Below are 16,852 nucleotides of genomic sequence, written 5' to 3' on the forward strand. Positions count from 1 at the left end.
CCCCCCCCCCCCCCATGTAACGCAGGAATCTCTACTTCCCATATTGAGTTAGCTTCTAGGGTTGCTGTAATGACATATCACATGCTGGTGGCTTAAACAACAGAAATTCATTTTCTTACACTTCTGGAGAGTAGAAGTCCATGATCAAGTGCCAGCAAGTTTGTTTTATGGTGAGATCTCTCTCCTGGTTTGCAAACTACTGCCTTCACACTGTGCTCTCATATGACCGACCCTCTGTTCACAGAGAAAGAGAGAGGGGGGCGGGGGAGTCAGAGTCTATTCCTCTTTCTAGGACACCAATCCTACAGGACCTGGGTCCCACCCCTATGACCTCATTTAAGTTTACATTAATTACTTCCTTGGGAGGCTCCGTCTCCACATACAGCTAGCTACACCAGGCATTAGGGCTTTAGCATATGGGTGCTGGGAGGACACAGATATTCAGTCCATAACACATATCCTTCAAGGTGTCCTCCTCTTATTACTGCTTTCAAAGACTCTCGAGCAATTCAGACTTTTGACAAACAAAATAAGCAACCTCTGCTTATGAACCAAAGAGCAAAATTTGTCATATGAACTCAAAGGATTAAGGAAGAACTCTATTGAAATATTTGTAGCCTTAATAAATTGAATATTTATTTATCAAAGCAGTGTATCTTCTACATAATGTTTTTTGGGGGCACACAAAAGCCGTTTTGTGGAAACATAAAATAGGCACCATATCACCATATCTCTATCTATCTATCTATCTATCTATCAGCTATCAGCTAACTATCTATCATCTATCTATCTCTTTATATACTGGAAGTATATTAATAAAGCAACGGTCATAGCTACCAGCTACGAGTGACTGTGCCTTATACGAATATTATCTTTAATCCTCACAGTGTGAGGCACCTTGAGTTATTGTTTTTATGTATTAGATGAGGCCACCGAATAAATAACTGGGCTAAGACTGTCACACTCCAAGAACAATGTTTTTTTTTTTTTTTTTCTATGTAGAAGGGCTATGTGTGATTTTAAGCATCTCTTTTATAGTTTTCTGTGGGCCCTTCTTGCTGGAGCAAGGTGAAAGAGAGCATATTTTTTTAGGATAAGAAAAAATTATTTCCATCTTGAAAAATGATAAGGGGTGGTTATAGAAATTAAGAGAGAAAACAGATAGAAGAAATCATTAGATCTGTATGAGAGTGTTTACGGCACTCAACCAACTGTGAATGTTCTAGCTGGGCTGTCGATTTGATGGGTATTAAATGGTATCTTGTTGAATCAGCATTTTGTTGGCAATTGTAAGGTACACACGTTCTCTTAAAGGTACTGGTGAACACTAAAACCACGAGTGTCTCGACAGTTTCACTGTGGTTGTCTGAAGCATAAAATACAGCCCTAAACTTGTTGCATGCCTCTTCTCTACCTTTCTGGGAATATACAGGGCTTTGGTGATACACCCCAGAGGAGCAAAAAAATTTTAGCAAGCTCAAGGTTTCAAGAAATGCCAAATTCCACATCACTCAAAGAAATGACGGAGTGCTTGGGGAAGAGCTGTTGAGTCTAACTCCGTAAACAACAAATGTAGAGAAGAGGTTGAGATAGTCAGCGGTTCACACTGGGCCCAGCAAGCAGCAAGATTGTCCAGATTCTGGTCCCAGCCTTCCCCTGCTGATGTGACATGGCCAAGCTTTGGGGAAGTCAGTCCATTTGGAGAGTGACCCTTAGTAGCTACCATTTCCAGAGACTGATTTTGGGGGCAAAGGAGGGGATTTTTTTAAAAAAACACCTGCATGGGGAATTCTTTTTTTTTTTAATGTTTATTTATTTTTGAGAGAGAGAAGGAGAGAGAAGGTGCGTACGCAACTGTGTGCACACAAGTTGGGGAGGGGCAAAGAGAGAGAGAGAGGGAGACACAGAATTTGAAGCAGACTCCTCACTATCAGCACAGAGCCCAACACGGGGCTCGAACCCACAAACTGTGAGATCATGACCTGAACTGGAGTCGGATGCTTAAACAACTGAGCCACCCAGGCACCTCTGCATGGGGAATTCTTGAGTTTAGTATTGTTCAATTATATTAAATTTCAGGCATAAGAAATTTAGGACTCTCCATGACTATATTAGCTTGTGTCTGAAGGGAAGTTATTTTAAAGGAAGGCAGTCTGATAGTCCTATTCTCTACAAGGAACTTTAAAGAATATTTGGTTTCTCATACCATTCTAAATGAGACAAAAGAAAAAAGATTATTTTTTATTAATTTTTTTAACGTTTATTTATTTTTGAGAGACAGAACATGAGTGGGGAAGGAGCAGAGAAACAGAGAGAGACACAGAATCTGAAGTAGGCTCCAGATTCTGAGCTGTCAGCACAGAGCCCGACATGGGGCTTGAACCCACAAAGTACGAGATCATGACATGAGCAGAAGTCAGACCCTTAACTGACTGAGCCACCCAGGTGCCCTGAGAGAGGGTTAATTTAAACTTGTTTTACTCAGCAAAGTGTTAAATTAGTATTGGATTATCAGATAGTCTCTATTTGCACAGAAACTATAAACAAGTGGTGTTCAACACTGTTTAAGTTTAGACACCCCCCCCCATGCCCTGTCTTATGCTAGATTTAGAAGTTTGTGCACAGCTGACAAATGGTCATTCTCATGATGACTCCATCAGCTAGCCAATGTCCCCATCTTTCTTGCACAGTAAAGAATGTGTAATGATTTGGCTACAGCACAAAGCATAGGTGTTAAACTTCATTGAGCTGAGACAAGATAAAAATCATCAGGGTTACCTAAAGTGCTGAATCTTTAGCTTTAATCAGATGTTTACTAGAATTCAGCCTTTTGAATCTGTATTGAATTGTGAGGGAAGATAACACATTTAAAGATCATATGTGAAGTGCTAGAAATGTATCCTGGATGATAATCAAGGCAAGGTGTAAAGGCTTTTCTGATATGTAAGCTCTCCAGGATAGAAACCCCATAAAACATAATCTTTGCATATGTTATGTACATACACATTTTGAAAAATTATGTGTGAAGATGGAAATTGGAAAAATAGAGAGGAGTGAGTAGCAGGCCTTCCAAAAACTAACAAACAAACAAACAAATAAATAAATAGCATGCAGTCTCCAAGTTCTAGAATTTTAGGACAGAGATGAGACTGATGAATAAATGTTATTCAAACCCAAGTGATACATACTGATTGTTGCAGTAGTAAAAGATGGTGTTTCAACAGAGTCAATACATTGGTATTAAGTTTCTACTGTGTACTAAGCAATGTATAATGATAAGTGAAACAGAGGATTTCCACCTTTAGTGGAGAGCCTGTGAGTGTGCGTGTGCCTGTGTGCGTGTGTGTGTGTGTGTGTTGATGGTGCAGTGGATGAAGATACTAATCCAGTATGCCTAAATATAAAACTCCAACTGTAACAAATGTTACCAAGTACAGCTATCCAGGTAGCTGTGCAATAAGAGCTTAAAATAAGGGGATTTGACTTAATGACATTGTCGCTGATATTTGAATGATGAGCAGAAGATTAAATAGGCAAAAGTTCTAGAAACAGCATACTGGGCAGTGTTAACAGCATGTGCAAAGGTCCTGTGGAAAAAGGATGATCAGCATGAGAGACTGAGGTGGCAAGGGAAAGGGTAAGCAAGTAAGGTGGAGGTTAAGAGCTTTATCTTTAGCCAAGGAGCAATGGGACACTGTGGAATGTTTAAAGCAGGTGGTGATGGAGTGATGTGATCAGATTTGTACTTGAAAATATCAGCCTGGCCACAGTGTAATAGGCTGGATGGACTGGATGGATGTAGGGGCCCATTGCTAAACTTCTGCAATGTCCAGGTGGAAGATGGCACTAGGGTAATTAGAGATGGAGGTGGAAGGTGAATGCATTGGAGATCCATGAGGGAGGTAAGAGCTTTGGGACATGTGGATGGATTAGAGATATTGGTTAGAGAGAAAGAAGTGGATGAGAGGAAGAGGATGGCTTCTAAGATTAATAATACAAAAGGGTAGGGAATCCCATAGTCGCTTCCTTTTGGTATCAATATGAAATATGATTTGGGAATGTGTGTAGGACGTAAAAGCAGTGAACATACTTAAAAACCCTTTTAATTTTTATTAAAGTAATACATGTACATGCTTTAAAAAGCCAGATGATGCTATAAGGCTTCTGAGGAAAACCAGCAAGCCCTGCCTCTCTCTTTACCATGAATCCGAGTCCTGAGAGGCAACCACATTCAAGAATTTTAAAAGTTTGTTTCACATGTTTACATTTATTTTTCTCAATAAATACTTACATGGCTATATCTTGAATTCTTTTTTTCATGTAACAAATATTTGTAAAGCTCTTGCTATGTGCCCATCACTGTTCTAGACATGGATACATTAGTGAACAAATCAGGGGTATGTGAAAATTTGCATGCCTGAAAATGCCTTCATTCAGTTCTCAGACTTGGTTAATGATTGTATGGATATAAAATTCCAGGATGGACATTGTTTTTCTTTGGAATTTTGAAGGCGTGGCTCCACTGTTTACAAATTTCCAATCTTGCTGTGAGAAGTCAATGCTTTTCTGATTTATTTGCATGTGACATTTTTTCCCTCTGGAAGTTGTTAACATGTTCTCTTTATCCCCAGTGTTTTTTAGTAATATGCTGTGTACCTTGGTATGCATGTATCAGGCCTCAGGCTACTTAGTAAAATAGAAAACCCCCATTACATTTGAATTTCAGATAAAGTAAGTACTTTTTGAAATATTTGGGCACATACTTTCTGTAAAAGATTACTCGCAGTTTATCTGAAATTCAAATTTAACTGAGTGTCCTTTTTTGTTGTTTTTGTTTGTTTGTTGCTACATATAACAACCTTAGAACTTGGTCTTTTCAATCCGAAGACTCATGTCTTTCAGGTTAAGGAAATTTTCATGTATTATTTATTTTTCTTTAAGTTAAAATATGAGTCTAGGTTTAAAAAGATAAGTTTTTTCAAAAGGCTTATAACCAAAATAGCAGTCTTTGCCCCCACTCCTCCGCATCCCTATCCTGTATTTCACAGAAGCAAATCTATTTCAACTCTTTAGGTCTTTATTTTAGATTTGCATTTCTAGACTGTATTTCTCAATAATGCACTTACATTCCCCTCCACAACCATTTTTTTTTTTTAATTTGAGAGAGAGAGATTGAGAGAGAGAGAGAGAGAGAGAGAGGGCACAAGGAGAGGGGCAGAGAGAGAGAGAAAATCTTGGGCAGGCTTCACACCCAGTGCAGAGCCTGACATGGGGCTTGATCCCATGACCCTGGGATCATGACCTGAGCCAAAATCAAGAGTAGGAGGCTCAGCTGGCTGAGCCATCCAGGCCACTCTCCCCTTATTTTTTAAGTCTTGGAAAATTTGACTTGCTTTTACGGATGATAAGGATTTTTCTTTCTTACACGATCTCCATTACTCTGCACAAGGTAGACACACAACTTCTCAACCCTCTGTGGGGTAAGTGGCATAATGTTTATTTGCTCAATATGCTCCTTTACTTTATTATGACTGTAATATTATTTCTCCTTGAGCCAAGTCGTGTGCTGCAATGTAACTACATCTCCATTCTTGTGCTTTTTGTTTTCCTACGGAGCTACTAAATATCTTTTTTGTTGCTTAATTTTCTATACACCTGTCACAATCTGATGTCTAAAAGGAGAGTGGGTAGGGGCACCTGGGTGGCTCAGTCGGCTCAGGTCATGATCTCACGGTCCAGGAGTTCGAGTCCCACGTTGGGCTCTGTGCTGACACCTCGGAGCCTGGAGCCTGCTTCAGATTCTGTCTCCTCCTCTCTCTGCCCCTCCCCCATTTGTGCTCTGTCTCTCTCTGTCTCAAAAATAAATAAACATTTATTTTTAAAGGATGGTGGGGCTCAGCAAACTTCCCACCAGCTATGTAGATATCCTCCTATTTATCTGCAGAGACACCAGGCTTTCACCTTTGTCTGGACTGCCTGGGGCCTTTCCACCCTCCTGCTCCTGTCTGGTGTAGGTCTGTTGCATGCCTTCTGTCCCATGACACCCCCTCATTTTCACCCAGGGATTCACTTCATGCCTCTGCTATGGTAGTCTCCTGATTGCATAGGTATAATATTTTAGGCTGCAAATCATCTCCATTGTCTTCTAGCTTCTAGATTTGGTAGAATCTGATGCTGTCCCAGTTCCTAAATTTCATGTGCCGTGCCTTGATGTAGGTATATTTTTATCCATTTTCATGGATTTTCAGTGGACTTTCTTGGCCTGGAAATGCCTGTTTTTCAATTTTGAACATTTTCAAACTATGTCTTTGATGATTTTCTTCCATTCTGGTTTTGTCTGTTCTCTTTTTCCAGAACTCCTATTAACTGACTTTGGATCTCCTGACTGGTTCTTAAATTTCTTTACTCTAAGGACAACCACTCCTATGTGTTTCCTTTAATTTTATACTACACTCACAACACTACTGGCCACAAAATGTGTGTGTAGGGTTTCCCAATCCAAGCAGTTCTCAGATTCTATGGTCACCATCTGGATGTCCTGTAATTCAACTCAATTCTGACACTCTCTACTTGGAGACAGTATCAGATTCCACAGGTTAAAGTTCAGTCCCACAGGACTGCCCTCTTCCCCATTTTAGACATCAGTAGAAAGTCCAGGGTGATACTTGTGCTTCTAAAGACTGGCTATAAATTAGAGAGTATCCCCCTTTCTGGCTCAATTAATTTGTTAGAGCAGCTCACAGAACTCAGGAAAACCATTTACTTGCTAGATTATCAACTTATTGTAAAAGGATATAACTCAGGACAGTCAGATGGAAGAGATACATAGGGCAAGATTGGGGAAAGGACCTCCATGTCCTCTCTACAGGCGCCTTTCTTCTAACACCTCTACGTGATCACCAAGCTGGAGGTTCTCTGAACTGTGTCCTTTTGGGGTTTTCTGGGGGCTTCAGTACATAAGCAGTGATGGAGTATAACATTGGCCATTGGTGATCCATTTAACCTCCAGCCGTCCCTTCTCCCAGGAGGTCTGTGGGTGGTATAGAGGGAGGGGGAGGTGGGATGGAAAGTTCTAACCCTCTAATTCCAACCAGCCCCCATCCTTAGGGACTCTTCAAAAGTTGCTGCAGTCATGTAAACTCAAGTGTGGTTCAAAGGGGCTTCTAAAGAATACCCATTTGACCTTTGTGGTTCTGAAGCTATTTCAGAAACTGAGGGCAAAACCAAATATTGTAACAATAGATGCCCCTATTATTCTAATCATTTAGGAAATTACATGGGATTTGCCAGCTGTGATCCAGGAACCATCAACAAAGACCAAAATTTGTATTTCTTATGAATGACAGTATCACATTTACTTTACTCTTTTCTTTATACTTTTTGGGAGATTTCCTTTAATTTATCTTCTAGACCTATTTCAGTTTTATTTTGGCTATATTAAAAAGAAAATCAGACTAGAGATGGAGTCACTTGCCCTTGGGACAACCTCTCCAAGAGTGGAATTTTAAGCCAATTAATCTGGAATTTTCTGGTCCGCACCAACCAGGCAATCAATCTGTCAGCTGGGCTCTCCTATCTTCAAAGGAAGATAAGGTAATCTTCATGATAAGGGCCCCTAGGGGAAAGGGACATTGCCTGAAACAATCCTTTTCTTTTCTTTTGAAAACAATCTTTTCCTTTCCTTTCCTTTCCTTTCTTTTCTTTTCTTTTCTCTTTCTTTCTTTCTTTCTTTCTTAATAACTTTCTTGCCCACCCTTTCCTATAAAAATCTGCCATTTTGGGGGCACCTGGGTGGCTCAGTCCTTAAGCCTGCAACTCTTGAGTTCAGATCCTGATGTCATGGTTTGTGAGTTTGAGCCCTGCGTGGGGCTCCGTGCCCACAGTGCAGAGCCTCTCCCTCTCTCCTTGCCCCTCCCCATTCTCTCTCTCTCTCTGTCCCTGTCTCTCAAAATAAATAAATAAACTTTAAAAAAGCCTTCCATTTTATACTACTCAGAGCTTCCCTTTACTTGTTAGATAAGATGATGCCTGATTCATGAATCAGTTAACAAAGCCAGTTAGGTCTTTAAATTAAGTTAATTTTTTTAAACAGCTATTATACTTCACATTTCCTGGAATTATTTTCTTGTTGGATGCTTTCTTCTTTATAGCCGACTATTCTTGCTTCATGGATAAAGTATTTATCTGAGGATTTCCAATATTTTTGAAGTTTTTTTTTTTTTTCTGGCATGTTCTGTTTCCTCTGAATTTGTCTGTTTTGGCCTGTTCAAGACTTTCCTCTGATGTTTGTGATTTAATGATATCTGTGTATTTTTAAAAATGAGGTGTGAAGGGGCTTCGGAGGCTCAGCGTCTGTGGGGCTTGTTAAGTGCTGAGTTCATGGCAGGGTAATGATGTAGCTGGGACCATGCCATCTTTTTGAGGATTTCTTGGTATCCATGCCTATACACAGAAATAGGAAGAAATTCTCCAGTTGTTGGCCTGAATATCTGGCAGCAAAGCAGAGGAGGTGGCAAACTGTTCACACTTCCCATGTAGACACTCATGTCACATGTAACCCCCCTACTTTCAGTATGTGCTTTCTGCCTTACTTGGTACAAATGACCTTGAACCCAGGCCTTTCAGGTTTAGTTTCTCCTCAAACTTCTCTTTGATGGGGTAGCAGGTGGGTAAATGGCTCTGTGGGACTGGGGAAGAGACCTGGAAGGGTATGTTTAACTGCAGCCAATGTTTAGCTCTCCCTCTTGACCCTGTTTCTGAGGTGTAGGGTGCCACCAGGTCCCGAGCCTCCATGGGTTCTCTGGGAGCAAACCTGCGCATCTCACTGACCCTCATCTGCAGGCACTCAGGTTTCAAATTTGCCCCTCTCCTAAGCCCAGTGCTATTCCTCCATTGGCTTCCTGTCATCTACAGATTAGCTCTTACATATATATATTTGATCCCCTATCCTGACTTATTTGTCCTTGTAACTTTACTGCCCTGTTTAAAAATTCCCCTCACAGTGTTGCAGGATTTTTTTTTTTTTTTACCTCGATACCCAGGATTCGTTATCTTACTTCCAAGAATGAAGAGGTGGACACAAAATGAGCAGCAGGCAAATTTTATTAGAGTCTAAGGTCAGAAAGCAAGAATAGTATGAAAGCATTCTTCGCAGGAGGGGATATTTGAAAGTGAATGCCCACAGCTATAAACAAGAGTCCTCCTTTTATAAGGTTCTGGTCAGCCCTCCCATCCCTCCCGCCTTGTTCCTTCTCAGGTCCTACCCTTATTGGCTGGATAGCTCTAGGTGTTGGGTTGTCCATTTTCTGATTGGCTCAAGTCCATCGTATGAGGGGTGGTCTATGGCCATATCATTCCTTATGGGTCATATGTTTTGTGGTCTACTACTTATTTTTAGTTAGGTCTTTTGTCAAATTCCTGAGGGAAACCTGAGGGGGAGCGGGTGATGTCTGTTACATTTTTAAGAGGAACCTGAGGGGGTTTGCTGTGGGTCAGACACTATGTGTTTTTTCCCAGCCAGGGACCTCAGGTCCTAATCTTTCCCTCTCCGCCTACTGAATTCAATCTTTTCCTATCATAACATGAGCACCTGGGTGGCTCAGCTGGTTAAGCATCTGACTTGATTTCAGCTCAGGTCATGATCTCATGGTTCTCTTGAGCTCAAGCCCTGCGTCAGGCTCTACACTGACACCATGGAGCCTGCTTGGGGTATTCTCCTTCTCTCTCTGACCCTCCCCTGCTCTCTGTCTCTCTCAAAATAAGTAAAAATAAACATTAAAAAGATAATAAAAATTTAAAAAAAGTAAAAATTTCCCTCACAATTATTTTAGTAGGTTTCGAACAACAACAAAAAATCCCATGTTTTTGATCTGCCATTTTTAACTCTAGGTCAGATGATTTCTCAATATGCATTCTTTGGGCTAATGTGAAAATTGTGAATTCCCCGAGAACAAGTGAAGAGCTGTAGGTGAAGGGCAGCCTTGGAATAAAGGCCACAGTGTATAATTTACATTCATATCAGGAGAGGTGAGCCTAACACATGTCCTTGGCATTTGGAAGTTGATACAACACCAAATTTGAATGCAGAAGTGCTTGTATAGGCTTCTTCCCAATCATGAGTGTGTGAGAAGAGCAAAAATTTTCTGTTCTTGGGGCACTTGGCTGGCTCAGCTGGTGGAACATGTGACTCTTGATCTCGGAGTCATGAGTTTAAGCCCCACATTGAGTGTAGGAGATTACTTAAAAATAAATAAACTTAAAAAAGTTTTCTGGGTGCCTGGGTGGGTTCAGTGGGTTAAGTGTTCAACTTCAGCTTAGGTCATGATATCACGGTTTGTGGGTTTGAGCCCCATGTCGGCCTCTGTGCTGACAGCTCAGATCCTGGATCTTACTTCACATTCTGTGCCTCTCTCCCTCTCTGCCCCTCCCCTGTTAGTACTTTGTCTCTCTCTCTCTCTCTCTCTCTCTCTCAAAAACCCATATTTTTACCATTTGCTAAAGTGTTATCTTTCACTTGATGACCACTGGAACATCACAAAGAACAAAGGTTTTCAACCCCTTGTCAGAGGTTATCATATAGACGCCCCCACTGGAAAGCATGTGGGTGCAGGTCTTGTGAGGCCAACGCCAGTGGTTGGTGACACTTAGCCATGAGGTGAGTTGCTGTGCCCAGAACACCAGGCTTGCAGTATGCTTTTGGGTCACATTTGTGCTTTACTAAAATTACAGTAACTCCATGTTATGAACCTCTGGGTTTGTTCCCAAATAATTAAAATTACAAATATTAAGTAGGAGGAGGCTACTACACAGGCCCAATAATATTTACTAGCATTTTAGTTAAGGCTTACCTTTTCCAAAGTGGTTTCACTAACATCTGGTCCCTGTGGTAGCCCTAAGAGGCTTGGAACACACCTCTTCATGGCCATCCTCCCAGAGACAGAAGTTGCAATGAATTGTTGGTTTATTTGTGTTTAGCCAAATCTGGCCTGCTCTTGAAGTGTCTTGTGGTCATAGACACATACACACGGCATCAGGAGGGTAAGCACGGGGTCTAGTTTTCTTTGCCCAGGGCATGGTAGAGGCTGACCTTGAACATAGGACTATGTGCCCCAGCTATCACATACTTTCCAATAGAAAACATTACATGTGATACAGTGTAGGACAGCCCATAAAGGCAGCAGAAAATCAGGGAAGAGAGAGATCAATTGTCTTGGGATGGCTAGAGAGGCTCATGAAGGTAGTGAGTGGGTCTGGGCTAGGCCTACAGGGAAGGTAGGGCTGAGGAATGTCGGGGGGGCGGGTGGGGAACAAGAGAACCCCATGGGTGGCGCAAGGGAGTAGCCAGGCCAGGGACAGACCTCTTTCACAGAGGGAATGATGTGTCTGGTTATGTATGCTGAGGGTCCGAAATGAGCCCCTGGGACCTAGATGGATGGTGCAGGGCATTAGAGAGAAGGGAGCCCAGCTGAGTAGATTGTATGAGGCTTCACTTTACAGGGCCTTAGGGGGTGAGCACATTGCTTGGACTTGATTTCCTGGAGGACTTTTGAGCCATTAAAGGTAGAGAATTAGTGACTGAGCATCTAAAGACAACTTTTGCAGGAGTAGATTCAGGTCGAGTGTGCTCAGCAGTGGCTGATGGTTTGCAGGAACCCTCGTGGGGTGGGAGGTATGGTTTGAGTGAACCAGAGAACCCAGAAAGAGAGGCCAGCTGAGGGACCATGATGCACATGTCAGAGGAGCCAAGGAAATTCTGGAGCTTGTTCCCAGGTTTCCTGGTGCCATTCCTCATGCAGATCACCCTCATATCCCTAACTGCACTTCCTTTTGTTCTGGTTCTCCCTGGCAGGGAAAAGGCTGGCACAGTTGTCCAAACAAGGAGACCTACACATACATTTCTGGTAGCGGCTGGACAGAGAGGGCCTGGACACCCAACTTCTCAGGAAGACGAGATCCCTCCTTGGATCATGCAGCCTGACATCTCTCCAGTGGCCTCCCACAAGCAGTGACCAGATTAGAAAAAGCTGAGACCAGACCTGCCAGCATTAAAGATGGGGCCCAGGATGTTGGGGTGAGGCTGTGGGGGGAAGGTAAAAGGTGGTGGGAGGGTCAAAAAAGACCACGTATGGGGAGGTCAGGGTCAAGGGATCCCAGAAAGTGCATGGCTGTGCTACAGACCCACCCAGGGAAAGGGTGACCATGAAGACTAACAAATAAATATATGACAAAGTCTCAGGGGCTATGTGTTTTGCTGTGTGAAAAAATCAATAGCTAAGTTAAGGAGACAAGTCAGGTAGTCATGACGAAAGGTAACCAGGATGCCAGAATAGCTGGGCAGCTTTCCAGGTGCCACACACAGGTGATCAGAAAAGGTGCTTGAATACCCTCTGCATCAACCCTACCATGGACTGGGGACATTCTCCAAGAAGGCAACCCATGGGCTAGGAGTTGTTTGACTTTTATATATACATGCCAATGGGCAAATGTCAAGGTCAGTGTTATATTTCTCATGACTTTCCTAGGACCCAGATGATGCTGTGCATGGGATCCCCTAGGAGCAGGAAAGACTTCTTTCTGGTGTGTGAGACCCTCATTGCTCTTCTTGTCATGGCCTGTCCTCAGGGGAAGGAGAGAAAGATTACTTCTGGAAGGTCCCTCCTTCCTGCCCACATACCTCTCTCTCCAGCTTCCTTCTAGGTGCTCTAGAGGGGGAGATACCACCTGGCTGTCACTCTTCCAAGTATGTTTTTCTCTTGGGGAACAAATCACATGACACTGATTTTTCCCTCTGAATTTACTTTCCTAATTAAGTGTGGCTGGAATTACAGTTTGCTATAATGCCTGGGCCCTCCCAGATATGTTCTGAATGCGGGGATTTGTTACCATAACTGTGGAAATTTCTACAACAGGGACCATATTTTTAGCCATGTGCCCATGTAATGTCTAACAGGGCACCTGACACAGAATTATCACTCATAAAATGTCTGGTGAATGAGTGAATTAGGTGTTGACGCTAGTTAATACATAAAGTTAAAACACTTATACACAAATCATCAAGAACCACATATTGTTTATTACAAATGAAAATATTGTCAAACCTCCCTGCAACACACACATGCACACACACACACACACACACACATGTATACATCCTTTACCCTCCTAGGCTTCTCTTCTTACTAGAGAAGCTCTATAACCCTAACATTTCTTGTGAAGGTCTTTCTCCCAAGCTGTGTCCACCATTTGTTTGATCTTTCATTCAACAAGTGTTCCTTGAGTATCTCTGTGCCAGGTCAATGAATAAAAACAAGAATCTATGTCCTCATGAAGTTTAGGTTCTGGTGTGGGGACACAGGCAATGGATACAATAAATTACTCAAATATATTGTTTACTAGGTGAGTGTGAAGGTAATAGAAGATAATCAAGAAAGGAGCTATGGAATACAGTGGGGTGCGGGGGTGGAGATTAGCTTAAAATAGGGGAGACAGGGAAAGCTTGACCTAGAAGGTAATGTTTAAGTCAAGAGCAAAAGAAGTCAAGGGGTGAACCATGAAGGCAGCTGGAGGAAACATTCTAGGTAGAGGGGAGAGCCAGTACAAAGACCCTAAGATGTGAGCATCCCTGGCATGCTCTAGGAACAGCAAGAAGGCCAGTGTGTCCTCAACTGTGGCTGGAGGGCAGCGGGCAAGCAGGAGAGGAGCAGGACATAAAGCCTGAAAGAGCTGGGTGGCCAACCAGGCAAGGTATCACAGGCTCCTGAAAAAACTTTGCTTGTACTCTGAGTTGGAGGGAAGTCTTTTCCCCAGGGTTCTGAGCAGAGAAGCAATAGGATTTTAATAGAGTTTACCAGTTAGGAGGTTGTTCGAATAGTCTGGGGGAGAGCTGATGTCAGGTTGGGCCACTGTCAGCAGTGGGGGTGATGATGGAAGGAATTGGATGAGGGGGTGTGAGAGAAAGAAGCAAGGATGACTCTAGGGTTGGGGGTTTCAGGGTGTGTGTGGAGAAAAAGGAAGACATGGAGGCTGGACAACCCTTTCTGGCTGCTGCTGGAGGCCCCGGGGCCCCCTCCCAGAAGCTGGCCAATGGGATGACACTCATCCAGGCAAGCAGGCTGTGTACTCAGATCCACCCCAACTTCAGCTCCTCTCTAGGAAGCCAGTGGGAGAGCCACCGCTGTTGTCATTCCTGCCCTGTTCTCTTCCTGACTCCATATCTGGGATGGGCTACATCTGAGCTTCTGTGATGCATTCTCAGTGTCTCAGTCTCCCTGCTCCACATACCCACTCCCTGATTTTATTCACTGCCCTCTGCCCATTTCTCATTCTCTCCACTCAAACAAGAGCAGCCAAGTGACAGAACACCCATAAGTAGAGTGCCATGGGACCAGGAGACTGCCACCCAAGTCTATGGCCACAAAGACAGATTGTCTGGAAGGTTCTTTTTCAACTCAGACCATTCCTGGAAAGTTGGGGACGTGACTGGCACTGGCCCCAGCTGGGAAATGACAGGCAAGGTGTTGTCACATCCCGGTGGAAACCATACCTAAATAAGAAGCAGGAGGCAAAAATACCTTGGAGCAGACACAATGGGGAAGGAAAAGGTGGGGTGCATGGAAAGGACCAGTAGAACCCCAAATCAGTCTGAGAAAAGAAGAAAAATCAGTGGGAGCTGAGAAGACCTTGATCATGGCTCCTGAAGAGGGACCATTGAGGCCTTTTCCAGAGTAGATGGATAAAGGAGGATGGCCACCCCTCATGTTATAAGCAGGAGGCCTAGTCTCACAGACTGCCCTCACACTGTCCCTGCTCCCTACCATCTGACTACCTGTGGAATGCACCATTCTAGGGTGACTATTACCTTTGTTTTAGGTAAGGTATCAGGCACTTTTGGGTGCCTGAGGCTACTGTCAGACGAATTTTTTCTTCTTGAGCTCAGATGGGTTGGCTGAAGACAAGGGAGCTGAGTGGGCCACAGAAGGAATGGTGTTGGGGGTCTCTGTTCATCTGCTTAAGTGTGTGATGGCCACAACATGGTAGAGTGGGAAGAGTTTTGGGCTGAGACTCTGGGAACCTGGGGCCAGCCCTAAACTCACTATGTGATGCACATCAAGACCTTTCACCTTTTTATCCCTGAGCCCTCCATTTCATCTGAAAAATGGATAACTGGACTAAATGATCTCTAGTATCTCTTGCCATGTAGTAATTCCAAGATCTTTAACTCCATCGTGTTCATGATTCTGATTCCAATTACAATGTGTGGGGATTTTCCAACATCACCAAACAATTGTTTGACACCAGCAGGGTCCCTTCAATTCAACTCATTCTGACACTGTCTACCTGAAGGAAGCCTCAGATCCCTCAGGCTGAGGGCTAAGTCCCACATTGCACCTGCGCTTCTGACTGACCAGTTCTTACAACACCCTCCTTGCATTCCCGTAGTTTGCTAGAGCATCTCACAGAAGTCAGAAAAATGTTTTATTTACTAGATTATTGGTTTATTATAAAAGCCTGTAATTCAGGAACAGCCAGAGGAAGAGATGCATAGGGCAAAGTATAGGGTAAGGGGCACAGGGCTTCTATGCTTGCCCCGAGTTCACCAAATGCCCAATCTCCATGTGTTCACTTCTCCAGAAGTTCACTGTTCTCTTTATGGAGGCCTTATTCCATAAGCATGGTTGATCAAATCATTGGCTGTTGACACTTGATTCAACCTCCAGCCGCTCTCTCCTTCCCAGAGGTCAGAGAGGAAGGGCTGAAAGTTCCAACCTTCTGATCACACGGTGATTTCTTCTGGCCACTAGCCCCCATCCTTAGGTACAGTCCAGAAGTTGCCTCATTAACATAACAAAAGACACCTTGATAGCTCCTATCACTTAGGAAATTCCAAGTGTTTTTGGAGTTCTGCACCAGAAACAGGATGAAGACCAAATATATACTTCTTTTTGTAAATCACAATATTACAATGTGGATAACCGAGGGCAAACTAATTTTCAGGTACATAATGGAAAATGAAAGCCCTCTCCCCTTGCTTAGGGAGCAATTGAAAGAACACAATTCTTACAAGGCATCTATACTCAGTGGCAGTCAGTTATAAAAGCCAGGTAACTTTGGCTCTCAGCAAAATTATTCTGATATCTGTGCAAGAATGGCAGGTTTATGGATTACCTGTGGCAGAGAGTTGTTGTGAGGATAAAATGAGTTAGTATTAGAACTGTGCCAGGCCTGCAGGAAGCATGTCTAAGTGTTAACCATCATTATTATTCCCATACCTACCATGGGATGGGCCACACAGACATTTCTCTCCTGCTAAGGAAGAGTGGAATTTCTCAGTCTCATTTTCACTGAACTCCAAACTCAAGCCAGCAGCCCTGATTAACTCTTGGCCAGGAATCTGGCTCTGTGGGCCACATGGAAGGATCCTTCATCTCTGAGCCCAGTCTCCGAACACAAAGCCAGCCTGTTGGCTGTGGACGATTCAGAGAGGTCAGGATAAGGTGCATAACGTGACGGTTGAGAGAGCAAAGTGCAGTGATGTTCATGAAAGTCCTTGGTGACCTTCAGGCTCCCTCCAAACATAGGAGGTTTGAGGAATGCTGTGTCTTCCTCCTGGATGAGCAATAGACAGTGAGCTCATTTCAGCCAAAGTGTTTTAGAGCATTTTGGAGACAGGAGATCAGCAGGTTGACCTGCACTCCACCTCCAACAAGCCCCAGAGAAGTGAAAGAGGTTTGTCCATGGTGTGGCAGTGGCTGGAAGGGGCTTTCCGCATAAGACGTCAGAGTTCCTGGCTTTCTAGCTTCTGACATGTTGCTGACCCTGAACCTTATAAGCCAGAGATCAAGAGTGCTGGTCC

General features: G+C 43.3%; 1 protein-coding gene across 1 annotated transcript in view; it reads left to right on the plus strand.

Moving 5' to 3' along the window:
- GALNT8 (polypeptide N-acetylgalactosaminyltransferase 8) overlaps nt 1-12,127 on the plus strand; it is a 126,400-nt gene extending 114,273 nt beyond the window's left edge. Inside the window, 1 exon segment of the mRNA XM_047864806.1 lies at nt 11,849-12,127. Within this exon segment, the coding sequence (XP_047720762.1) occupies nt 11,849-12,008 (160 nt within the window). The 3' untranslated portion in view covers nt 12,009-12,127.
- The last annotated feature ends 4,725 nt before the right edge of the window (nt 12,128-16,852 follow it).

The sequence above is a fragment of the Prionailurus viverrinus genome, chromosome B4 (genome assembly GCF_022837055.1).
Source record: "Prionailurus viverrinus isolate Anna chromosome B4, UM_Priviv_1.0, whole genome shotgun sequence".
Lineage (NCBI taxonomy): Eukaryota > Metazoa > Chordata > Mammalia > Carnivora > Felidae > Prionailurus > Prionailurus viverrinus.